This window comes from Oncorhynchus gorbuscha, linkage group LG19 (assembly GCF_021184085.1).
Source record: "Oncorhynchus gorbuscha isolate QuinsamMale2020 ecotype Even-year linkage group LG19, OgorEven_v1.0, whole genome shotgun sequence".
In the NCBI taxonomy this organism is placed as follows: domain Eukaryota; kingdom Metazoa; phylum Chordata; class Actinopteri; order Salmoniformes; family Salmonidae; genus Oncorhynchus; species Oncorhynchus gorbuscha.
Window position 1 is genome coordinate 3,410,223 of NC_060191.1, and position 23,703 is coordinate 3,433,925.

General features: G+C 50.2%; 1 protein-coding gene and 1 long non-coding RNA gene across 3 annotated transcripts in view; both read left to right on the forward strand.

Annotated features, from left to right (window-relative positions):
• The window catches only part of LOC124005710 (AP-4 complex accessory subunit RUSC1-like), a 27,546-nt gene extending 3,989 nt beyond the window's left edge, over positions 1-23,557 (forward strand). The window contains exons 2-12 of one of the 2 annotated variants that reach the window (XM_046315191.1): positions 4,335-5,471; positions 11,092-11,214; positions 11,502-11,578; positions 12,229-12,246; positions 19,943-20,144; positions 20,678-20,783; positions 20,870-20,916; positions 21,800-22,317; positions 22,415-22,647; positions 22,746-22,904; positions 23,062-23,557. In XM_046315191.1, coding sequence (XP_046171147.1) covers positions 4,335-5,471; positions 11,092-11,214; positions 11,502-11,578; positions 12,229-12,246; positions 19,943-20,144; positions 20,678-20,783; positions 20,870-20,916; positions 21,800-22,317; positions 22,415-22,647; positions 22,746-22,904; positions 23,062-23,227 — 2,786 coding nt within the window. In that variant the 3' untranslated portion in view covers positions 23,228-23,557. The remainder of the gene's footprint in view (positions 1-4,334; positions 5,472-11,091; positions 11,215-11,501; positions 11,579-12,228; positions 12,247-19,942; positions 20,145-20,677; positions 20,784-20,869; positions 20,917-21,799; positions 22,318-22,414; positions 22,648-22,745; positions 22,905-23,061) is intronic. The other variant, XM_046315193.1, reaches the window with a different exon arrangement.
• Positions 14,786-15,021, forward strand: LOC124004765. Its single transcript, XR_006833527.1, has 2 exons — positions 14,786-14,853; positions 14,926-15,021. It is a non-coding gene; the product is annotated as an uncharacterized LOC124004765 (long non-coding RNA).
• Positions 23,558-23,703: the final 146 nt, after the last annotated feature.

The window sequence follows — 23,703 nt, forward strand, 5'->3', positions numbered from 1 at the left end:
TCCCCCATCTCCCTCTCTCTCTCCCCCCCATCTCCCTCTCTCTCTCTCCCCATCTCCCTCTCTCTCTCCCATCTCCTCTCTCTCTCATCTCCCTCTCTCTCCCCATCTCCCTCTCTCCCATCCCCATCTCCCTCTCTCTCTCCCCATCTCCCTCTCTCTCCCCCCATCTCTCCCTCTCTCTCCCCTCCCTCTCTCTCTATCTCCCCATCTCCCGCTCTCTACCCATCTCCCTCTCTCTCCATCTCCCTCTCTCTCCCCCCATCTCCCTCTCTCTCCCATCTCCCTCTCTCTACCCATCTCCCTCTCTCCATCTCCCTCTCTCTCCTCATCTCCTCTCTCTCTCTCCCCCCATCTCCTCTCCCATCTCCCCATCTCCCTCTCTCTCTATCTCCCTCTCTCCCACCCATCTCCCTCTCTCTACCCATCTCCCCATCTCCCTCTCTCTCTCTCCCCATCTCCCTCTCTCTCTCTCTCCCCACCCATCTCCCTCTCTCACTCCCCATCTCCCTCTCTCTCTACCCATCTCCCTCTCTCTCCCTCTCACCATCTCCCTCTCTCTCTCTCCCCATCTCCCTCTCTCTCCCTCTACCCATCTCCCTCTCTCTCTCCCTCTCCCCATCTCCCTCTCTCTCTCTCTCCCCATCTCCCTCTCCCTCTACCCATCTCCCTCTCTCTCTCCCCATCTCCCTCTCACCATCTCCCTCTAGCTCTCTTTCTCTGTATATCTCTCTCCCTCTCCCCATCTCCCTCTAGCTCTCTTTCTCTGTATATCTCTCTCCTCTCTCCCCATCTCCCTCTAGCTCTCTTTCTCTGTATATCTCTCTCCTCCCTCTCCCCATCTCCTCTAGCTCTCTTTCTCTGTATATCTCTCTCCCTCTCCCCATCTCCCTCTAGCTCTCTTTCTCTGTATATCTCTCTCCTCTCCCCATCTCCCTCTAGCTCTCTTTCTCTGTATATCTCTCTCCCTCTCCCCATCTCCCTCTAGCTCTCTTTCTCTGTATATCTCTCTCCCTCTCCCCATCTCCCTCTAGCTCTCTTTCTCTGTATATCTCTCTCCCTCTCCCCATCTCCCTCTAGCTCTCTTTCTCTGTATATCTCTCTCCCTCTCACCATCTCCCTCTAGCTCTCTTTCTCTGTATATCTCTCTTCCTCTTTGTCTCTTTCCTCCTCCCTCATTCTCTTTCTATCCTTTTCACTGTTTATACACTGTAGCCTGTTCTCTCGGTCTCTCCTTCCCTCTATCACGCCCTCTCTCTCTCCACTATCTGGCGAGTCATTGGTTCATGTTTTGTTGCCCATCTCCTCCCTATCTCTCTTCTGTCCTTGACCTCTCACTCACTCCTTTCTTCTCTATCTTCCATCTTTCTTTTTTCCAGACTGTTCTCGTAAAATTCTGGCAAATTAGTTCGCAATGAGCCTTGCGGACCAAACTGTACCCTGACTCTGCGTGCAATGAGCACAAGAGAAGTGACACAATTTCCCAAGTTTAATATTGCCTGCTAACATGTATTTATTTTAACTAAATATGCAGGTTTAAAAATATATACTTCTGTGTATTGATTTTAAGAAAGGCATTGATGTTTATGGTTAGGTACATTCGTGCAACGATTGTTCTTTTTTTCGCAAATGCGCCTTTGTTAAATCATCCCCCGTTTGGCGAAGTTGGCTGTCTTTGTTAGGTTGAAATGGTCTTCACACAGTTAGCAACGAGCCAGGAGGCCCAAACTGCTGCATATACCCTGACTCTGTTGCACAGAACGCAAGAGAAGTGACACAATTTCTCTAGTTAAAAGAAATTCATGTTGGCAGGCAATATTAACTAAATATGCAGGTTTAAAAATATATACTTGTGTATTGATTTTAAGAAAGGCGTTGATGTTTATGGTTTGTTACACATTGGTGCAACGACAGTGCTTTTTTCGCGAATGCGCTTGTTAAATCACCCGTTTGGCGAAATAGGCTGTGATTCAATGATAAATTAACAGGCACCGCATCGATTATATGCCACGCAGGACAAGCTAGATAAACCAGTAATATCATCAACCATGTGTAGTTAACTAGTGATTATGTTAAGATTGATTGTTTTTTATAAGATATGTTTAATGCTAGCTAGCACCTTACCATGGCTCCTTGCTGCACTCGCATAACAGGTAGTCAGCCTGCCACGCAGTCTCCTCGTGGAGTGCAATGTAATCGGACATGATCGGTGTCCAAAAATGCAGATTACCGATTGTTATGAAAACTTAAAATGGGTCCTAATTAACCGGCCATTCCGATTAATCGGTCGACCTCTAGTTCTTAGTTCCATAGGCTGAAGGGCTGAATACCTCTATTCATTTGTATTTCAATTTCACAGCTTTATTGTTTTGATAACAATTTACATTAAGTCATTTAATTATGTGATTATTATCTGAAATATATATTTTTCTAATCAAAGTCACAATGCATGTGTGTGTGAATGTGTGTGTAGTGTGCTTCCCTCTGTGTGTATGTATAAGCCAAGTTATGTGTGGTCAGCTCTTCACAGCAGTAGGATAAATTTATCCTAGGTTATGTATGACCACAGACTGTAACCAAATAATACAATTCAGACCAGACTATTTGTCACGTGTGCGTGTACAGCTTTAAGAACCAAAGAGGAGGGGCTCCATCTACCAACCAATGGCAGAGACTTATTTCACAGTAGCTCAAAAAAAACAGGAAGTGTAATGTGTGGCTGCATCTGAGAGTCAGTCAGATCAACTCAAGGCTATACCAAGGTATGGTAGTTAACACGCTCTGTGTAGCCTCTATCTCTCTGTCATGGTGATGTTAAATGAGACAATGTATTTCTGTGCAAAATGGACTACTCAGCATAGGCTATTATCCAATCATCTCCAAGGAGACAGAGAGATAGACAGTGCGCAGCCAGGCAGGAACAGAACACTCCATAGCCTGACTCAGCGTAACCAACGGTACTTTTCTCTGCTAGAGAGAGGGAAAGAAAAAGAGAGAGAAGGTGAAGATAGAGGACAGCATACCACTACTGTACAGAGAGATAGGACAGCATACCACTACTGTACAGAGAGAGAGAGGACAGCATACCACTACTGTACAGAGAGAGAGGACAGCATACCACTACTGTACAGAGAGAGAGCACAGCATACCACTACTGTACAGAGAGATAGGACAGCATACCACTACTGTACAGAGAGATAGGACAGCATACCACTACTGTACAGAGAGAGGACAGCATACCACTACTGTACAGAGAGAGGACAGCATACCACTACTGTACAGAGAGAGGACAGCATACCACTACTGTACAGAGAGAGAGAGAGAGAGGACAACATACCACTATTGTACAGAGAGAGAGAGGACAGCATACCACTACTGTACAGAGAGAGAGAGGACAGCATACCACTACTGTACAGAGAGAGAGAGGACAGCATACCACTACTGTACAGAGAGAGGACAGCATACCGCTACTGTACAGAGAGAGAGAGGACAGCATACCACTACTGTACAGAGAGAGAGGACAGCATACCACTACTGTACAGAGAGAGGACAGCATACCACTACTGTGGACAGCGATAACCTCATCTTTGCCAGTCACCTGCACATATCTGTTTTATAATACAGAATACACACTGACGGAAGAGTAGAACGTGAAACCACTAGCTTAAAGGTTTGGGCGTGGTTGAAATAATAGTGAACGACTGAGAGTAGGAAACGAAAGAGAAAGGCTTCTCTAAAATTGAACTTTGACTCCTCTGTCCATGAACCACCTCCATTGACTCTGTCATGTATTGTGGTCAGTCTGTGTGTGTCTGTTGACTATTGGACATATGTTGTTGTGTGGTACTGGGTGGTGTACTGCGTTTACTGCATGTTGTGGTGGGGATCTACTGGTTTACATTGCATTCTTCTCTCAACAGACACTAACATTCTCTCCATCTCTCTCTCTTCCCAATTTATTTGCAACATACATTTTGCTCCTCTCTTTGTTCTCATCCCTCTATCCCATCCGTTCCCAAACTACCCCTACCTGCCCCCAACTACCCCTACCTGCCCCCAACTACCCCTACCTGCCCCCAACTACCCCTACCTGCCCCCAACTACCCCTACACCCCTACCTGCCCCCAACTACCCCTACCTGCCCCCAACTACCCGCCCCCAACTACCCATACCTACCCCCAACTCCCCTACCTGCTCCCCCACCCACACATACCACTTACTCACACTCCTACCCCTTAATGCCCCCATGTCCACCTCAAATCCCCATTTCCACCTCAACCTGCCCCTGTTACTCATACTCCTCTCCCTTCTCCCCTTTGCACCTTTTGACTGGGCAGTGTCCTCACCCCCTCTCTCCCTGGCCCACTCCCAGCCCTCCTCCTATTTCCTCCACTCTGTAATCCCTCCTTACCACCCAGGATACTGTGGTGCTCATACGAGACCAGTCCCCAGGACCCAACCTCACAGCCACACTGAAATCCAATCCACAGCCATAGGCCCTAACCCCTACACTACCCAGTCCACGGCCCGTAACCCATACACTATCCAGTCTACGGCCCCTAACCCCTACACTACCCAGTCCACGGCCCCTAACCCCTACACTACCCAGTCCACGACCCCTAACCCCTACACTACCCAGTTCACGACCCCTAACCCCTACACTACCCAGTCCACGACCCCTAACCCCTACACTACCCAGTTATCTAAGCCCTTTGCTACACCATACACTCACACAGATATAAATGAAGACAGCCATGGAACTTATTCTGAGAATGATATTGATTCTGGATGTAGTGACTATTTTAAGAAGGATGGAGGCCTAGACTCTGCACATCGTTTTGGAAAGGACTTCAAGAGCAACATTGATAGTTTGTATCGTTATGTGAATGAGTCCAAGACTAAAGAAAGGCTGGAGTATGGCTTTGTCTCTGAATCCATCACTGACTTTGACTCCCTCTACTGCACCGCTAACGTCACTGATAAACAGCCTCACACCGGCTCACACACACTCGTCAGCAATGACACACACACTCAAGGCTGCACCACCCCATATAAAAACGTTGACGCGATGATGATGGCATGTGCCAAAACACACACTGTCGGTTCCCTTGGTCGCACTGACACACACACACACACACACACTCTCACCCTGGCCAGAGCAGAACCTCTAAAGATCTCCCTCCCCTCCCTACCTGGTACCTCTACCACCCCAAAAACTGTCCCATCCACAGGGGTGCCCCTCCCCGCCTCTCCCCCATTGGGGCACTCGACCCCCCCTATCGCTCTGGGCCCCCTCCTCCGGGCCTGGATGCGTCCTGCCTCAGCTCACCCCTGTTTCCCCGCTCTCACACCCTCCCTGCCCTGGCCGCCCCCCTCTACTACCCTTTTCTCTACCCCCCTATCCCCCTCAGGAAAACCTCCGACCCCCCCCCCTGTAAAACTCATCCAGGCTCTGCCGCTGCCGCCCACGCTGAGTAAGAGCTCTCTCACACACTCCCCTCCCTGTCCTCCCCTGTATAACACCCTGCCTGTATAACACCCTGCTCTCTCTCACACACTCCTTCCCCCTGTCTAACACCCTGTATGTCTGTCTAACACCCTGATCTGCTCACCTGTCTCTCTGTCTAACACCCTGCTCCCTGTCTGTCACTCCGTTAGTCTGTCTAACACCCTGATGCCTCTGTCCTGTCTGTCTAACACCCTGATCGCCTGTCTGTCGCTCTGTCTGTCTAACACCCTGCTCACCTGTCTGTCTAACACCCTGCTCGCCTCTGTCTAACACCCTGCTCGCCTGTCTGTCACTCCGTTAGTCTGTCTAACACCCTGCTCGCCTGTCTGTCACTCCGTTAGTCTGTCTAACACCCTGCTCGCCTGTCTGTCTAACACCCTGCTCGCCTGTCTGTCTAACACCCTGCTCACCTGTCTGTCTAACACCCTGCTCGCCTGTCTGTCTAACACCCTGCTCACCTGTCTGTCACTCCGTTAGTCTGTCTAACACCCTGATGGCCTGTCTGTCACTCCGTTAGTCTGTCTAACACCCTGATCGCCTGTCTGTCACTCTGTTAGTCTGTCTAACACCCTACTCGCCTGTCTGTCACTCCGTTAGTCTGTCTAACACCCTGATGGCCTGTCTGTCACTCCGTTAGTCTGTCTAACACCCTGATGGCCTGTCTGTCACTCCGTTAGTCTGTCTAACACCCTGATGGCCTGTCTGTCACTCCGTTAGTCTGTCTAACACCCTGATGTGTCTGTCTAACACCTGATGGCCTGTCTGTCACTCCGTTAGTCTGTCTAACACCCTGATGGCCTGTCTGTCACTCCGTTAGTCTGTCTAACACCCTGCTCGCCTGTCTGCCACTCTGTCTAACACCCTGATGGCCTGTCTGTCTAACACCCTGATCGCCTGTCTGTCACTCCGTTAGTCTGTCTAACACCCTGATGGCCTGTCTGTCACTCCGTTAGTCTGTCTAACACCCTGATGGCCTGTCTGTCTAACACCCTGATCACCTGTCTGTCCTGTCTGTCTAACACCCTGCTCGCCTATCTGCCACTCTGTCTAACACCCTGATGGCCTGTCTGTCTAACACCCTGCTCACCTGTCTGTCACACCGTTAGTCTGTCTAACACCCTGCTCGCCTATCTGCCACTCTGTCTAACACCCTGTTCGCCTGTCTGTCTAACACCCTGCTCACCTGTCTGTCTAACACCCTGCTCTGTCTGTCTAACACCCTGATGGCCTGTCTGTCACTCCGTTAGTCTGTCTAACACCCTGCTGGCCTGTCTGTCTAACACCCTGCTCGCCTGTCTGTCTAACACCCTGCTCGCCTATCTGCCACTCTGTCTAACACCCTGGTCACCTGTCTGTCTAACACCCTGCTCACCTGTCTGTCTAACACCCTGCTCGCCTATCTGCCACTCTGTCTAACACCCTGCTCACCTGTCTGTCTAACACCCTGCTCACCTGTCTGTCACTCCGTTAGTCTGTCTAACACCCTGCTCACCTCTCTGTCTAACACCCTGCTCGCCTGTCTGTCACCCCTGTTAGTCTAACACCCTGCTCGCCTGTCTGTCTAACACCCTGCTCACTGTCTGTCACTCGCCTGTCTGTCTAACACCCTGCTCACCTGTCTGTCTAACACCCTGCTCACCTGTCTGTCTAACACCCTGCTCACCTGTCTGTCACTCCACCCTGCTCGTGTCTGTCACTCTGTCTGTCTAACCCTGCTCGCCTGTCTGTCTGTCTAACACCCTGCTCACCTGTCTGTCTAACACCCTGCTCACCTGTCTGTCTAACACCCTGCTCACCTCTCTGTCTAACACCCTGCTCGCCTGTCTGTCACTCCGTTAGTCTGTCTAACACCCTGCTCGCCTGTCTGTCACTCCGTTAGTCTGTCTAACACCCTGCTCACCTGTCTGTCTAACACCCTGCTCACCTGTCTGTCTAACACCCTGCTCGCCTGTCTGTCACTCTGTTAGTCTGTCTAACACCCTGCTCGCCTGTCTGTCACTCCGTTAGTCTGTCTAACACCCTGCTCGCCTGTCTGTCACTGTCTGTCTAACACCCTGCTCACCTGTCTGTCTAACACCCTGCTCTGTCTGTCTAACACCCTGCTCGCCTGTCTGTCACTCCGTTAGTCTGTCTAACACCCTGCTCGCCTGTCTGTCTCCGTTAGTCTGTCTGTCTGTCTGTCTGTCTAACACCCTGTCTGTCTGTCTGTCTGTCTGTCTGTCTGTCTCTGTCTAACACCCTGTCTGTCTGTCTGTCTGTCTGTCACTCCGTTAGTCTGTCTAACACCCTGCTCACCACCCTGCTCTGTCTGTCTGTCTCTGTCTGTCTGTCTGTCTGTCTGCGTCTCTTACTGCCACCCTGTCAGTCTGTCTGTCTGTTTAATCTGTCTGTCTAACACCCTGTCTTGAGTGTCTGTCTATCTATCTGTCTGTCACTCTGTTAGTCTGTCTAACACCCTGTCTGTCTGTTCCGTTAGTCTGTCTAACACCCTGCTCGTCTGTCTCCGTTTCTGTCTAACACCCTGCTCATCTCTGTCGAACACCCTGCTCGTGTCTGTCACTTTAGTCTGTCTGTTTGTCTGTCACTCCGGTATCTGTCTAACACCCTATGTCTGTTTGTTAGTCTGTAAACACCCTGCTGTCTGTCTGTCTGTCTGTCTGTCTGTCTGTCTGTCTGTTTCTGTCTGTCTGTCTGTCTGTCTGTCTGTCTGTCTGTTTCTGTCTGTAGTCTGTCTGTCTGTTGTCTGTCTGTCTGTCTGTCTCTGTCTGTCTGTCTGTTTGTCTGTCTGTCTGTCTGTCTGTTTGTGTCATCTGTCTGTCTGTTTAATCTGTCTGTCCGTCTTGAGTGTGTATATCTATCTCTCTGTCAGTCAGTATGTCTGTCTGTTTGTCTATAGTCTGTCTGTTTGTATATCAGTTAGTCTGTTTGTCTGTCTGTTTGTATATAAGTATGTCTGTTTGTCTATAATCTGTCTGTCTGTCTATCAGCCTGTCTGTAGTCTGTCTGTTTGTATATCTATATCTCTGTCTGTCAGTCTGTTTGTCTGTAGTCTCTGTCTGTTTGTATATCTATATCTCTGTCTGTCAGTCTGTTTGTCTGTAGTCTCTGTCTGTTTGTATATCTATATCTCTGTCTGTCAGTCTGTTTGTCTGTAGTCTCTGTCTGTTTGTATATCTATATCTCTGTCTGTCAGTCTGTTTGTCTGTAGTCTCTGTCTGTTTGTATATCTATATCTCTGTCTGTCAGTCTGTTTGTCTGTAGTCTCTGTCTGTTTGTATATCTATATCTCTGTCTGTCAGTCTGTTTGTCTGTAGTCTCTGTCTGTTTGTATATCTATATCTTTGTCTGTCAGTCTGTTTGTCTGTAGTCTCTGTCTGTTTGTATATCTATATCTCTCAGTCTGTCCATGCTGTTGTGTGTCTGTGTTGCATGGAGTGCTGAAATAGACACCTCACCTTAATAAAGCTATGACCTTCAGCTTCTGTTGAACCATGATAATCACTGTGATGGTTATTATCACACTTTACTGTATGCATGAATGTGTGCCTTGGTGTAGGTGCGTGTGTTTGGGTGTGACTATACATGATGTGTTTAATGTAGCGGTGATTGGCTATAAACTGGGCTGAACACTAACCTTCTACAGTGTCTATATGTTTCATCATGAGGTCAGACTAAGGAATGTTCTCACACCTTACTGATATCACAGGAGGCTGTTGAGGGGAGGACGGCTCATAATAATGGCTGGAACGGAGCCAATTCAATGGAGCCAAATCAAACACCTGGCAAGGTGTTTAATGTATCTGACACCATTCTAGTCATTCCTCTCCAGACATGACCACGAGCCCATCCTCCCCTACTAAGGTGTTTAATGTATCTGACACCATTCCAGTCATTCCTCTCCAGACATGACCACGAGCCCATCCTCCCCTACTAAGGTGTTTAATGTATCTGACACCATTCTAGTCATTCCTCTCCAGACATGACCACGAGCCCATCCTCCCCTACTAAGGTGTTTAATGTATCTGACACCATTCCAGTCATTCCTCTCCAGACATGACCACTAAGGTGTTTAGCCCGTCCTCCCCTACTAAGGTGTTTAATGTATCTGACACCATTCTAGTCATTCCTCTCCAGACATGACCACGAGCCCGTCCTCCCCTACTAAGGTGTTTAATGTATCTGACACCATTCCAGTCATTCCTCTCCAGACATGACCACGAGCCCGTCCTCCCCTACTAAGGTGTTTAATGTATCTGACACCATTCCAGTCATTCCTCTCCAGACATGACCACGAGCCCATCCTCCCCTACTAAGGTGTTTAATGTATCTGACACCATTCCAGTCATTCCTCTCCAGACATGACCACGAGCCCATCCTCCCCTACTAAGGTGTTTAATGTATCTGACACCATTCTAGTCATTCCTCTCCAGACATGACCACGAGCCCATCCTCCCCTACTAAGGTGTTTAATGTATCTGACACCATTCTAGTCATTCCTCTCCAGACATGACCACGAGCCCATCCTCCCCTACTAAGGTGTTTAATGTATCTGACACCATTCTAGTCATTCCTCTCCAGACATGACCACGAGCCCATCCTCCCCTACTAAGGTGTTTAATGTATCTGACACCATTCTAGTCATTCCTCTCCAGACATGACCACGAGCCCATCCTCCCCTACTAAGGTGTTTAATGTATCTGACACCATTCTAGTCATTCCTCTCCAGACATGACCACGAGCCCATCCTCCCCTACTAAGGTGTTTAATGTATCTGACACCATTCTAGTCATTCCTCTCCAGACATGACCACGAGCCCATCCTCCCCTACTAAGGTGTTTAATGTATCTGACACCATTCCAGTCATTCCTCTCCAGACATGACCACGAGCCCGTCCTCCCCTACTAAGGTGTTTAATGTATCTGACACCATTCCAGTCATTCCTCTCCAGACATGACCACGAGCCCATCCTCCCCTACTAAGGTGTTTAATGTATCTGACACCATTCCAGTCATTCCTCTCCAGACATGACCACGAGCCCGTCCTCCCCTACTAAGGTGTTTAATGTATCTGACACCATTCTAGTCATTCCTCTCCAGACATGACCACGAGCCCGTCCTCCCCTACTAAGGCTCCACCAACCTGTGACTGATAGTTGACTTTTGCATGGCAGTCTTCTCCAATAGGTTTTATGTTTCCTGTGTCTGTCGAGGCTAATGCATCCGCTTCCCATTCACATAATGTATCACCCTCAGAAGGGACGATGTCCTGTGTAGAATATTGGAAAAGCAAAGTGTACAAGACAACCATTTTAGAATCTGTGAAAAATATTTGACTGGGATAATATTTGACTGTTTCAACAAACTAAGCTATGCTATCACTATGCTATCACTATGCTATCACTATGCTATCACTACTACACTTTCCACTGCTTTAACTAACTGCTAAAACAACTAATATCACTAATACTGAAACAGTAACACAGAAATACCAAGTAACATCGCTCTTCCTGTCTGTGAGTCCACCACTGATTAGATTAGCGTAGAGTAGGTTGTAAGTGATCCTTCCTCTATCTCTGTCAATCTCAGCGGTTCGTAGCGTCTCATTTGCCGGCTCTGTACAGAGAGGCGGGATTTCCTGGATGGGCGATGACGTGAAGGCCCCTCTGAGAGGCCTAGGTCTGTCCTCTCTGTGCCTGCTGGAAAAAAGAGGTACACTATACCTGTATATATTTACATTTTAATCATTTAGCAGACGCTCTTATCCAGAGTGACTTAAGTGCATACATTTTCATACTGGTCCCCTGTGGGAATCAAACCCACAACCCTGGCGTTGCAAGCACCATGCTCTACCAACTGAGTCACATGGGATCATATATAGCCTTCATGTATATTTCTATACAGTCTATGTGATATACAGTACATACAGTACATTTATTCATGTACATTTACACTGTTAGAGAAATGATGTGTGTATGTCTAACTGCTCGCGTCCACAGCTCTGGTCAGTGCAGTCAGTGTGGCAGTGGAGGCCATTTTGGCTCAGTTCAGCTCCTCACGGACCCTGGTGCAGAAGGTCAGTTTAACACCATGTTTAACACGGTCTCTTCAGTAACATGGTGTTCACACCACATTATGTGAGATATGGAAAATGGGCTTGAGTTTTTATTCTTTATGTCTGTACTTTAATGATGTATTTCTGAGGGCCTGTTTGTCTCTACTGTTCGCTGTTGTCTGATGCTGGCAGCAAACCCAGCTTCTCCTCTGTGGATCAATCATTTCAATAAGGCCAATCATCTTCCTCCGATTTCACATGTTGGTTTTAGATCAGGGGAGGTAATCGAATCAGTACAAACCTCCACCCCTGCGTTTATAATCCCTAGCTACCGCTCCTAACGACGTACTGTCAGCTGTTGCTAAGCTGTTGCTATGACAGGGTTTCCATACCGACAGGCAAAGTGAAAAACAGACAGACATAAGAAGATCAACCAGCTCAAACTCCCAAGAGACTTCATTGCCTCCTAGGATTTCTGTATCCGTGTCTTTGAAACTAGACGTAGGCCTGTAGCACCGGTGGTTGATTCAGCTCATTGGAACTTAATAACTAGTGACACTTGATGGCTCAAACAGCCAGTTAGTGGCTCTATATCTATATATGAATCATCCATTGAATAACAGGACATATCTGTCTGTCTCTTTCTGTCTCTCCCTCTTCCTCTCCCCTAGTCTGCCTCCATTAACAAGGTGCTTTCTGTCTCTCCCTCTTCCTCTCCCCTAGTCTGCCTCCATTAACAAGGTGCTTTCTGTCTCTCCCTCTTCCTCTCCCCTAGTCTGCCTCCATTAACAAGGTGCTTTCTGTCTCTCCCTCTTCCTCTCCCCTAGTCTGCCTCCATTAACAAGGTGCTTTCTGTCTCTCCCTCTTCCTCTCCCCTAGTCTGCCTCCATTAACAAGGTGCTTTCTGTCTCTCCCTCTTCCTCTCCCCTAGTCTGCCTCCATTAACAAGGTGCTTTCTGTCTCTCCCTCTTCCTCTCCCCTAGTCTGCCTCCATTAACAAGGTGCTTTCTGTCTCTCCCTCTTCCTCTCCCCTAGTCTGCCTCCATTAACAAGGTGCTTTCTGTCTCTCCCTCTTCCTCTCCCTAGTCTGCCTCCATTAACAAGGTGCTTTCTGTCTCTCCCTCTTCCTCTCCCTAGTCTGCCTCCATTAACAAGGTGCTTTCTGTCTCTCCCTCTTCCTCTCCCCTAGTCTGCCTCCATTAACAAGGTGCTTTCTGTCTCTCCCTCTTCCTCTCCCCTAGTCTGCCTCCATTAACAAGGTGCTTTCTGTCTCTCCCTCTTCCTCTCCCCTAGTCTGCCTCCATTAACAAGGTGCTTTCTGTCTCTCCCTCTTCCTCTCCCCTAGTCTGCCTCCATTAACAAGGTGCTTTCTGTCTCTCCCTCTTCTGCTCCATTAACCCCTAGTCTGCCTCCATTAACAAGGTGCTTTCTGTCTCTCCCTCTTCCTCTCCCCTAGTCTGCCTCCATTAACAAGGTGCTTTCTGTCTCTCCCTCTTCCTCTCCCCTAGTCTGCCTCCATTAACAAGGTGCTTTCTGTCTCTCCCTCTTCCTCTCCCCTAGTCTGCCTCCATTAACAAGGTGCTTTCTGTCTCTCCCTCTTCCTCTCCCCTAGTCTGCCTCCATTAACAAGGTGCTAACTGCCTCCATTAACAAGGTGCTTTCTGTCTCTCCCTCTTCCTCTCCCCTAGTCTGCCTCCATTAACAAGGTGCTTTCTGTCTCTCCCTCTTCCTCTCCCCTAGTCTGCCTCCATTAACAAGGTGCTTTCTGTCTCTCCCTCTTCCTCTCCCCTAGTCTGCCTCCATTAACAAGGTGCTTTCTGTCTCTCCCTCTTCCTCTCCCCTAGTCTGCCTCCATTAACAAGGTGCTTTCTGTCTCTCCCTCTTCCTCTCCCCTAGTCTGCCTCCATTAACAAGGTGCTTTCTGTCTCTCCCTCTTCCTCTCCCCTAGTCTGCCTCCATTAACAAGGTGCTTTCTGTCTCTCCCTCTTCCTCTCCCCTAGTCTGCCTCCATTAACAAGGTGCTTTCTGTCTCTCCCTCTTCCTCTCCCCCATAGTCTGCCTCCATTAACAAGGTGCTTTCTGTCTCTCCCTCTTCCTCTCCCCTAGTCTGCCTCCATTAACAAGGTGCTTTCTGTCTCTCCCTCTTCCTCTCCCCCTGCCTCCATTAACAAGGTCTGTCTGCTCCATTAACAAGGTGCTTTCTGTCTCTCCCTCTTCCTCTCCCCCCTAGTCTGCCTCCATTAACAAGGTGCTTTCTGTCTCTCCCTCTTCCTCCCCTCTGCCTCCATTAACAAGTCTGTCTCTCCCTCTTCCTCTCCCCTATCTGCCTCCAAACAAGGTGCTTTCTGTCTCTCCCTCTTCCTCTCCCCTAGTCTGCCTCCATTAACAAGGTGCTTTCTGTCTCTCCCTCTTCCTCTCCCCTAGTCTGCCTCCATTAACAAGGTGCTTTCTGTCTCTCCCTCTTCCTCTCCCCTAGTCTGCCTCCATTAACAAGGTGCTTTCTGTCTCTCCCTCTTCCTCTCCCCTAGTCTGCCTCCATTAACAAGGTGCTTTCTGTCTCTCCCTCTTCCTCTCCCCTAGTCTGCCTCCATTAACAAGGTGCTTTCTGTCTCTCCCTCTTCCTCTCCCCTAGTCTGCCTCCATTAACAAGGTGCTTTCTGTCTCTCCCTCTTCCTCTCCCCTAGTCTGCCTCCATTAACAAGGTGCTTTCTGTCTCTCCCTCTTCCTCTCCCCTAGTCTGCCTCCATTAACAAGGTGCTTTCTGTCTCTCCCTCTTCCTCTCCCCTAGTCTGCCTCCATTAACAAGGTGCTTTCTGTCTCTCCCTCTTCCTCTCCCCTAGTCTGCCTCCATTAACAAGGTGCTTTCTGTCTCTCCCTCTTCCTCTCCCCTAGTCTGCCTCCATTAACAAGGTGTGCTTTCTTCCTCTCCCCTAGTCTGCCTCCATCCCTCTTCCTCTCCCCCTAGTCTGCCTCCATTAACAAGGTGCTTTCTGTCTCTCCCTCTTCCTCTCCCCTAGTCTGCCTCCATTAACAAGGTGCTTTCTGTCTCTCCCTCTTCCTCTCCCCTAGTCTGCCTCCATTAACAAGGTGCTTTCTGTCTCTCCCCTCTTCCTCTCCCCTAGTCTGCCTCCATTAACAAGGTGCTTTCTGTCTCTCCCTCTTCCTCTCCCCTAGTCTGCCTCCATTAACAAGGTGCTTTCTGTCTCTCCCTCTTCCTCTCCCCTAGTCTGCCTCCATTAACAAGGTGCTTTCTGTCTCTCCCTCTTCCTCTCCCCTAGTCTGCCTCCATTAACAAGGTGCTTTCTGTCTCTCCCTCTTCCTCTCCCCTAGTCTGCCTCCATTAACAAGTCTGTCTCTCCATTAACAAGGTGCTTTCTGTCTCTCCCTCTTCCTCTCCCCTAGTCTGCCTCCATTAACAAGGTGCTTTCTGTCTCTCCCTCTTCCTCTCCCCTAGTCTGCCTCCATTAACAAGGTGCTTTCTGTCTCTCCCTCTTCCTCTCCCCTAGTCTGCCTCCATTAACAAGGTGCTTTCTGTCTCTCCCTCTTCCTCTCCCCTGCCTAGTCTGCCTCCATTAACAAGGTGCTTTCTGTCTCTCCCTCTTCCTCTCCCCTAGTCTGCCTCCATTAACAAGGTGCTTTCTGTCTCTCCCTCTTCCTCTCCCCTAGTCTGCCTCCATTAACAAGGTGCTTTCTGTCTCTCCCTCTTCCTCTCCCCTAGTCTGCCTCCATTAACAAGGTGCTTTCTGTCTCTCCCTCTTCCTCTCCCTAGTCTGCCTCCATTAACAAGGTGCTTTCTGTCTCTCCCTCTTCCTCTCCCCTAGTCTGCCTCCATTAACAAGGTGCTTTCTGTCTCTCCCTCTTCCTCTCCCCTAGTCTGCCTCCATTAACAAGGTGCTTTCTGTCTCTCCCTCTTCCTCTCCCCTAGTCTGCCTCCATTAACAAGGTGCTTTCTGTCTCTCCCTCTTCCTCTCCCCTAGTCTGCCTCCATTAACAAGGTGCTTTCTGTCTCTCCCTCTTCCTCTCCCCTAGTCTGCCTCCATTAACAAGGTGCTTTCTGTCTCTCCCTCTTCCTCTCCCCTAGTCTGCCTCCATTAACAAGGTGCTTTCTGTCTCTCCCTCTTCCTCTCCCCTAGTCTGCCTCCATTAACAAGGTGCTTTCTGTCTCTCCCTCTTCCTCTCCCCTAGTCTGCCTCCATTAACAAGGTGCTTTCTGTCTCTCCCTCTTCCTCTCCCCTAGTCTGCCTCCATTAACAAGGTGCTTTCTGTCTCTCCCTCTTCCTCTCCCCTAGTCTGCCTCCATTAACAAGGTGCTTTCTGTCTCTCCCTCTTCCTCTCCCCTAGTCTGCCTCCATTAACAAGGTGCTTTCTGTCTCTCCCTCTTCCTCTCCCCTAGTCTGCCTCCATTAACAAGGTGCTTTCTGTCTCTCCCTCTTCCTCTCCCCTGCCTCCATTAACAAGTGCTGTCTCTCCATCTGCCTCCATTAACAAGGTGCTTTCTGTCTCTCCCTCTTCCTCTCCCCTAGTCTGCCTCCATTAACAAGGTGCTTTCTGTCTCTCCCTCTTCCTCTCCCCTAGTCTGCCTCCATTAACAAGGTGCTTTCTGTCTCTCCCTCTTCCTCTCCCCTAGTCTGCCTCCATTAACAAGGTGCTTTCTGTCTCTCCCTCTTCCTCTCCCCTAGTCTGCCTCCATTAACAAGGTGCTTTCTGTCTCTCCCTCTTCCTCTCCCCTAGTCTGCCTCCATTAACAAGGTGCTTTCTGTCTCTCCCTCTTCCTCTCCCCTAGTCTGCCTCCATTAACAAGGTGCTTTCTGTCTCTCCCTCTTCCTCTCCCCTAGTCTGCCTCCATTAACAAGGTGCTTTCTGTCTCTCCCTCTTCCTCTCCCCTAGTCTGCCTCCATTAACAAGGTGCTTTCTGTCTCTCCCTCTTCCTCTCCCCTAGTCTGCCTCCATTAACAAGGTGCTTTCTGTCTCTCCCTCTTCCTCTCCCCTAGTCTGCCTCCATTAACAAGGTGCTTTCTGTCTCTCCCTCTTCCTCTCCCCTAGTCTGCCTCCATTAACAAGGTGCTTTCTGTCTCTCCCTCTTCCTCTCCCCTAGTCTGCCTCCATTAACAAGGTGCTTTCTGTCTCTCCCTCTTCCTCTCCCCTAGTCTGCCTCCATTAACAAGGTGCTTTCTGTCTCTCCCTCTTCCTCTCCCCTGCCTAGTCTGCCTCCATTAACAAGGTGCTTTCTGTCTCTCCCTCTTCTGCCTCCATTAACCCTGTCTAGTCTGCCTCCATTAACAAGGTGCTTTCTGTCTCTCCCTCTTCCTCTCCCCTAGTCTGCCTCCATTAACAAGGTGCTTTCTGTCTCTCCCTCTTCCTCTCCCCTAGTCTGCCTCCATTAACAAGGTGCTTTCTGTCTCTCCCTCTTCCTCTCCCCCTAGTCTGCCTCCATTAACAAGGTGCTTTCTGTCTCTCCCTCTTCCTCTCCCCTAGTCTGCCTCCATTAACAAGGTGCTTTCTGTCTCTCCCTCTTCCTCTCCCCTAGTCTGCCTCCATTAACAAGGTGCTTTCTGTCTCTCCCTCTTCCTCTCCCCTAGTCTGCCTCCATTAACAAGGTGCTTTCTGTCTCTCCCTCTTCCTCTCCCCTAGTCTGCCTCCATTAACAAGGTGCTTTCTGTCTCTCCCTCTTCCTCTCCCCTAGTCTGCCTCCATTAACAAGGTGCTTTCTGTCTCTCCCTCTTCCTCTCCCCTAGTCTGCCTCCATTAACAAGGTGCTTTCTGTCTCTCCCTCTTCCTCTCCCTAGTCTGCCTCCATTAACAAGGTGCTTTCTGTCTCTCCCTCTTCCTCTCCCCTAGTCTGCCTCCATTAACAAGGTGCTTTCTCCCTCTTCCTCTCCTGTCTCCCTCTTCCTCTCCCCTAGTCTGCCTCCATCCCTCTTCCTCTCCCCTAGTCTGCCTCCATTAACAAGGTGCTTTCTGTCTCTCCCTCTTCCTCTCCCCTAGTCTGCCTCCATTAACAAGGTGCTTTCTGTCTCTCCCTCTTCCTCTCCCCTAGTCTGCCTCCATTAACAAGGTGCTGGGTTGTCTTCAGATATCTCTATCTTTGGCTCAGTAGTCAGAACCTCTGTGTAGTAACTCCATCCTCTTTCCCACATATTTCTCTCTACTCCTTTTCTCTTCTCCATCTCTCTGTTTTCATCCTTCTCTATGTATCTTCTCCTATCCATAACACCCTCTCTTTTCTTCTCTCTCTTCTATTTCTCCCCTCCTCCCTCTCCTCTCTCCTCTCTTACCTCTCTCTCCTCCCCTATTTCTCCCCTCCTCCCTCTCCTCTCTCCTCTCTTACTTCTCTCTCCTCCCCTATTTCTCCCCTCCTCCCTCTCCTCTCTCCTCTCTTACCTCTCTCTCCTCTCCTATTTCTCCCCTCCTCCCTCTCCTCTCTCCTCTCCTATTTCTCCCCTCCTCCCTCTCCTCTCTCCTCTCCTATTTCTCCCCTCCCCCTCTCCTCTCTCCCCTCTTACCTCTCTCTCCTCCCCTATTTCTCCCCTCCCCTCTCTTACCTCTCTCTCCTCCCCTATTTCTCCCCACCTCCCTCTGTTCTCTCCTCCCTCTCCTCTCTTACCTCTCTCTCCTCCCTTATTTCTCCCCTCCTCCCTCTCCTCTCTCCTCTCTTACCTCTCTCTCCTACCCTATTTCTCCCCTCCTCCCTCTCCTCTCTCCTTTCTTACCTCTCTCTCCTCCCTATTTCTCCCCACCTCCCTCTGTTCTCTCCTCCCTCTCCTCTCTCCTCTCTTACCTCTCTCTCCTCCCCTATTTCTCCCCCTCCCTCCCTCTCCTCTCTCCTCTCTTACCTCTCTCTCCTCCCCTATTTCTCCCCACCTCCCTCTGTTCTCTCCTCCCTTTCCTCTCTTACCTCTCTCTCCTCCCCTATTTCTCCCCTCCTCCCTCTCCTCTCTCCTCTCTTACCTCTCTCTCCTCCCCTATTTCTCCCCTCCTCCCTCTCCTCTCTCCTTTCTTACCTCTCTCTCCTCCCCTATTTCTCCCCACCTCCCTCTGTTCTCTCCTCCCTCTCCTCTCTCCTCTCTTACCTCTCTCTCCTCCCCTATTTCTCCCCTCCTCCCTCTCCTCTCTCCTCTCTTACCTCTCTCTCCTCCCCTATTTCTCCCCTCCTCCCTCTCCTCTCTCCTCTCTTACCTCTCTCTCCTCCCCTATTTCTCCCCTCCTCCCTCTCCTCTCTCCTCTCTCCTCTCTTACCTCTCTCTCCTCCCCTATTTCTCCCCTCCTCCCTCTCCTCTCTCCTCTATTACCTCTCTCTCCTCCCCTATTTCTCCCCTCCTCCCTCTCCTCTCTCCTCTATTACCTCTCTCTCCTACCCTATTTCTCCCCTCCTCCCTCTCCTCTCTCCTTTCTTACCTCTCTCTCCTCCCTATTTCTCCCCACCTCCCTCTGTTCTCTCCTCCCTCTCCTCTCTCCTCTCTTACCTCTCTCTCCTCCCCTATTTCTCCCCTCCTCCCTCTCCTCTCTCTCTCTTACCTCTCTCTCCTCCCCTATTTCTCCCCTCCTCCCTCTCCTCTCTCCTCTCTTACCTCTCTCTCCTACCCTATTTCTCCCCTCCTCCCTCTCCTCTCTCCTCTCTTACCTCTCTCTCCTCCCCCTATTTCTCCCCACCTCCCTCTGTTCTCTCCCTCCCTCTCCTCTCTCCTCTCTTACCTCTCTCTCCTCCCCTATTTCTCCCCTCCTCCCTCTCCTCTCTCCTCTCTTACCTCTCTCTCCTCCCCTATTTCTCCCCTCCTCCCTCTCCTCTCTCCTCTCTCCTCTCTTACCTCTCTCCTCCCCTATTTCTCCCCTCCTCCCTCTCCTCTCTCCTCTCTTACCTCTCTCCTCCCCTATTTCTCCCCTCCTCCCTCTCCTCTCTCCTCTCTTACCTCTCTCCTCCCCTATTTCTCCCCTCCTCCCTCTCCTCTCTCCTCTCTTACCTCTCTCTCCTCCCCTATTTCTCCCCACCTCCCTCTGTTATCTCCTCCCTCTCCTCTCTTACTTCTCTCTCCTCCCCTATTTATACCCTCTTCAATCTCTCTCTTCTGCCATTTCTCCTCTCTTCCCACTTTTTCTCCTATTTCTCCCATCCCCTCTCCTTTATTCTCTCTCTCGTCTTCTATTTCTCCCCTCTCCCCTTTTTCTCTCCTCCACTATTGCTCTCCTCCTTTCCCTCTCTCCTCCCTTCCCTCTCTCTCCTCTTCTTTCTCCCCTTTTTCTCTCCTCCATTCCATCTCTCCTCCTCTCCTCCCCTATTTCTCCCCTCTCTCTCCTCCCCGAATTCTCCCCTCTCCTCTCTTCCCTTTCTCTCCTCCCCTCTTCCCTCTCTCGCCACTCTCCTTTCTCATCCCCTCCTCCCCTTTCCAGGCTCTATCAGGAGACAGCAGTGTGAATCCGTCTCTGGGCCGGCTGGTGCTGCAGTGTTTGTGCCCCGCCCTGCGGAGCCTGCTCTCCGACGGCCTCAAGCCCCACCAGAGTGATTTGATCTCGGGCAGGAGGCCAAACTCAGCCTGGGGACTGGTCCAGGCCTCCACCAGGCCAGGTAGGAACTCTGGAGCGCAGTACAGAGGTGGGTTACAAGAGAGCATAGACAGCATAGGAGGGCTGTGGTTGTTATACCCCCTGCCTTTCCATCTATTTACATATCTCTCTCTATATCCATCTCTCTCTATTTCTCTTTCTCAGACATGATGGAAGTACATAGCCAATCTCTCAATATCTCTCTTCCACTTTCCCTCTCTCCAATGTGTATCTCTCTCACCCTCCCAGACATCATGTGGGTTCATAGTACTTTCAGTCTCTCTCTTCTCTCACTCTAGTCTGGCACTCATTATTCTGCAGTGTTGAGTCATCCTTCTCTATATCTCTCTGATTATCACTCTCTCCCCTCCTCTATTCCCTCTTATTCTCTCCTTCCCACTACTCTGGTGATCAGGGTTATTCCATTGACTCAGTACTTGTTCATTTCAATTTCAGTCAATTCAGGTCAAAGGTACATAACAACATAACATAACATTTTGATTAGATATAGATTTGTTTCTCTGTGCCAAAGCTTAACCAAAGCCTTTCTTTCTCTCATCTCTGCTCCCCTTCTCCCTCCAGGGCCCAGCACTCAGTCCCTGTACAGCCTCCAGGCTAGAATAGGAGAGCTGCCCCAGCTCTGGCAGAACAAACACAGATTCAACGCCTTCCTCCTCGGCCTCCTCAAGTAAGACCTGCCTCTTCTCTCCTAGGGTTTTTCTGTTTGACTTTTTAAATTCCAATTCTCACCTGCTTCTTGTCTCTCTTGTTCAGCATCAAGCTTATGGATTTCTGGCTGTCCCATCTCCAGTCATGCAGTGGTAAGTCTCTGAAGACTAAAGTTCATGTCCGCAATCTATCTGTTTGAATATTAATATGTTACAACATTATTTCTCACTCCTCCCTTCACCACACCCCCCTCTGTCTCTCTCCTTCGCCTCCCCCTCTCTCCCCCTCTGTCTCTTTCTCTCTCTCTCTCCTTCGCCTCCCCCTCTCTCCCCCTCTGTCTCCTTCTCTCTCTCTCTCTCTCTCTCCTTCGCCTCCCCCTCTCTCCCCCTCCGTCTCCTTCTCTCTCTCTCTCTCTCTCTCTCCTTCGCCTCCCCCTCTCTCCCCCTCCGTCTCCTTCTCTCTCTCTCTCCTTCGCCTCCCCCTCTCTCCCCCTCCGTCTCCTTCTCCCTCTCTCTCCTTCGCCTCCCCCTCCGTCTCCTTCTCTCTCTCTACTTCGCCTCCCCCTCCATCTCCTTCTCTCTCTCTCTCCTTCGCCTCCCCCTCTCTCCCCCTCCGTCTCCTTCTCTCTCTCTCTCCTTCGCCTCCCCTCTCTCCCCCTCCGTCTCCTTCTCTCTCTCTCTCCTTCGCCTCCCCCTCTCTCCCCCTCCGTCTCCTTCTCTCTCTCTCTCCTTCGCCTCCCCCTCTCTCCCCCTCCGTCTCCTTCTCTCTCTCTCTCCTTCGCCTCCCCCTCTCTCCCCCTCCGTCTCCTTCTCTCTCTCTCTCCTTCGCCTCCCCCTCTCTCCCCCTCCGTCTCCTTCTCTCTCTCTCTCCTTCGCCTCCCCCTCTCTCCCCCTCCGTCTCCTTCTCTCTCTCTCTCCTTCGCCTCCCCCTCTCTCCCCCTCCGTCTCCTTCTCTCTCTCTCTCCTTCGCCTCCCCCTCTCTCCCCCTCCGTCTCCTTCTCTCTCTCTCTCCTTCGCCTCCCTCTCTCTCTGTCAGATGTGTTGGTGACGTTCTACCAGCCCTCCTCCTTCATGCGTTTGTCATTGACTTCCTGCCAGCCTCTGTTTGAGGAGCTCCTCCTCCTGCTGCAGCCCCTCAGTCTCCTGACCCTTAACCTCGACCTGCTCTTCCAGCACCACCACCTGGATCCAGCCAACCACAGCCCAGAGATCCCCAGCCCACCCAATCAGGACCTGGGGTTCAGGCTCTCGCCCCGGGGGTCCGCTTCCCAAGGCAGGGGCAGCAGCTATCTTGAGAGCCTATCAGAGCTGGACTTTGGGAGAGCAGAACCCGAGGCGACCAATCATAATGCGAGCTCGTCGTCCCTGGCCAACTCAGGGGTGGGAGGGTTGGTGGAGTCACTGAAGCCAGCGAGTCTCAGTGTGGGGCCTGCAAAGGTCTCTGGGGGTCTTGCGGAGACAAGTCCTCAGCTGATGTGGGTTCAGGAGAAAGAAATTAGGGAGCTAGCACCTCCTAATGTTGAGGAGGCCAGTCTCTCCCAACAGGCAGGACAGGTGAGCACAATTCAACGTGTGTGTGTGTCTTTGTTTGAATGCATGGGTGAGTGTCTGTACCACACAGCACTTTTCTGAGCTGTTATTCTCTCCCTAGGTGATCCAGCAGGGATGGGGGGCTGTGGTACGCTGGGGGGGCAAGCTGGGCCAGAACCTGGCTGAACTCAGCCTGTCTGCAGTACAGAACCAGGAGGGGACATCCAGAGACCCCCCAGAGCCCCAGGCCAGGAGTGACCCTCCTCAGGTCGACGGAGCATTGGCGGTCCCCTGGGGTTTGGGACGGCTGTTTGGAGCCTCCAATAACCCCACGATACCCACACTTCCAACCAGGTGCGCTGGTGTGTGTGTGTGTTTGTGTGATAGTTTTCTGATACTAGACAGTTGAAGTATCTTACTCTTATCACTGATGTATCTCTCTCCCTCCCCAGACGTCCGTCTCAGTGGTTGTCTCCAGGGGTGTCTGTTCTGACCCGGATGGTGAGCAGCAGTTCCAGCGCTAACCAGAGGAGGGCGCTGGAGCCCCAGCAGGTAGAAGAGGTGTTAGAGAGAGAGATGGAGGAGACATGGGACAACCCAAGACCCCTCAGGTATTGGAAATATTTGGAAATATATCTAGATTACATGTTTAGTTTGTTTAGTTCAGACATCAGTTCAGTTGTCATGACTGTCTATGACGGTTTTACGTCATTCTTATGATATTTTTATTTTTTACAGCAGAATCACTTATTTTTCTCTCTTTCTCAGGTCAGTCAGAACACTATGCGACCACTCTGGCACAGGGGCAGAGCTAAGCTTCCAGAAAGGGGAGGAGTTAGTGGTTTTAGGGTGTGTCGATCAGGACTGGATTCGCTGTCGTCAGGGAGACCAAGAGGGGCTCGTACCCATTGGCTACGCCTCACTGATCCTGTGATTTCAGACACCTGATCAGAGTTTTGATTGTTTGAATATATCTGGGGGAGGGAAAATGAAGTCATAAAGCTATAATGTATTTAGGCAACCATAAAGAGGCTGTGGTGAAGTCCCAATGCTCTCAGAGAAATAGTTCAAATCACATGTTTATATCTCTAAAGTGGTCCAAAGTCGTATGTCAGGGTTCCCTAACTGGCGGCCCATGATTTTATTTGGCCCCCAAGTTTTCTGAGCAAAGGGTTTGGGTTACATTTAAGACATTTACATTTAAGTCATTTAGCAGACGCTCTTATCCAGAGCGACTTACAAATTGGTGCATTCACCTTATGACATCCAGTGGAACAGTCACTTTACAATAGTGCATCTAAATCTTAAAGGGGGGGGGTGAGAGGGATAAGGGTTACTTGTTGGACATAAAATACTACCATCAGTAAATGTTGGAAATATGTTCCAAGGTATTCCCACACATAGAGAGAG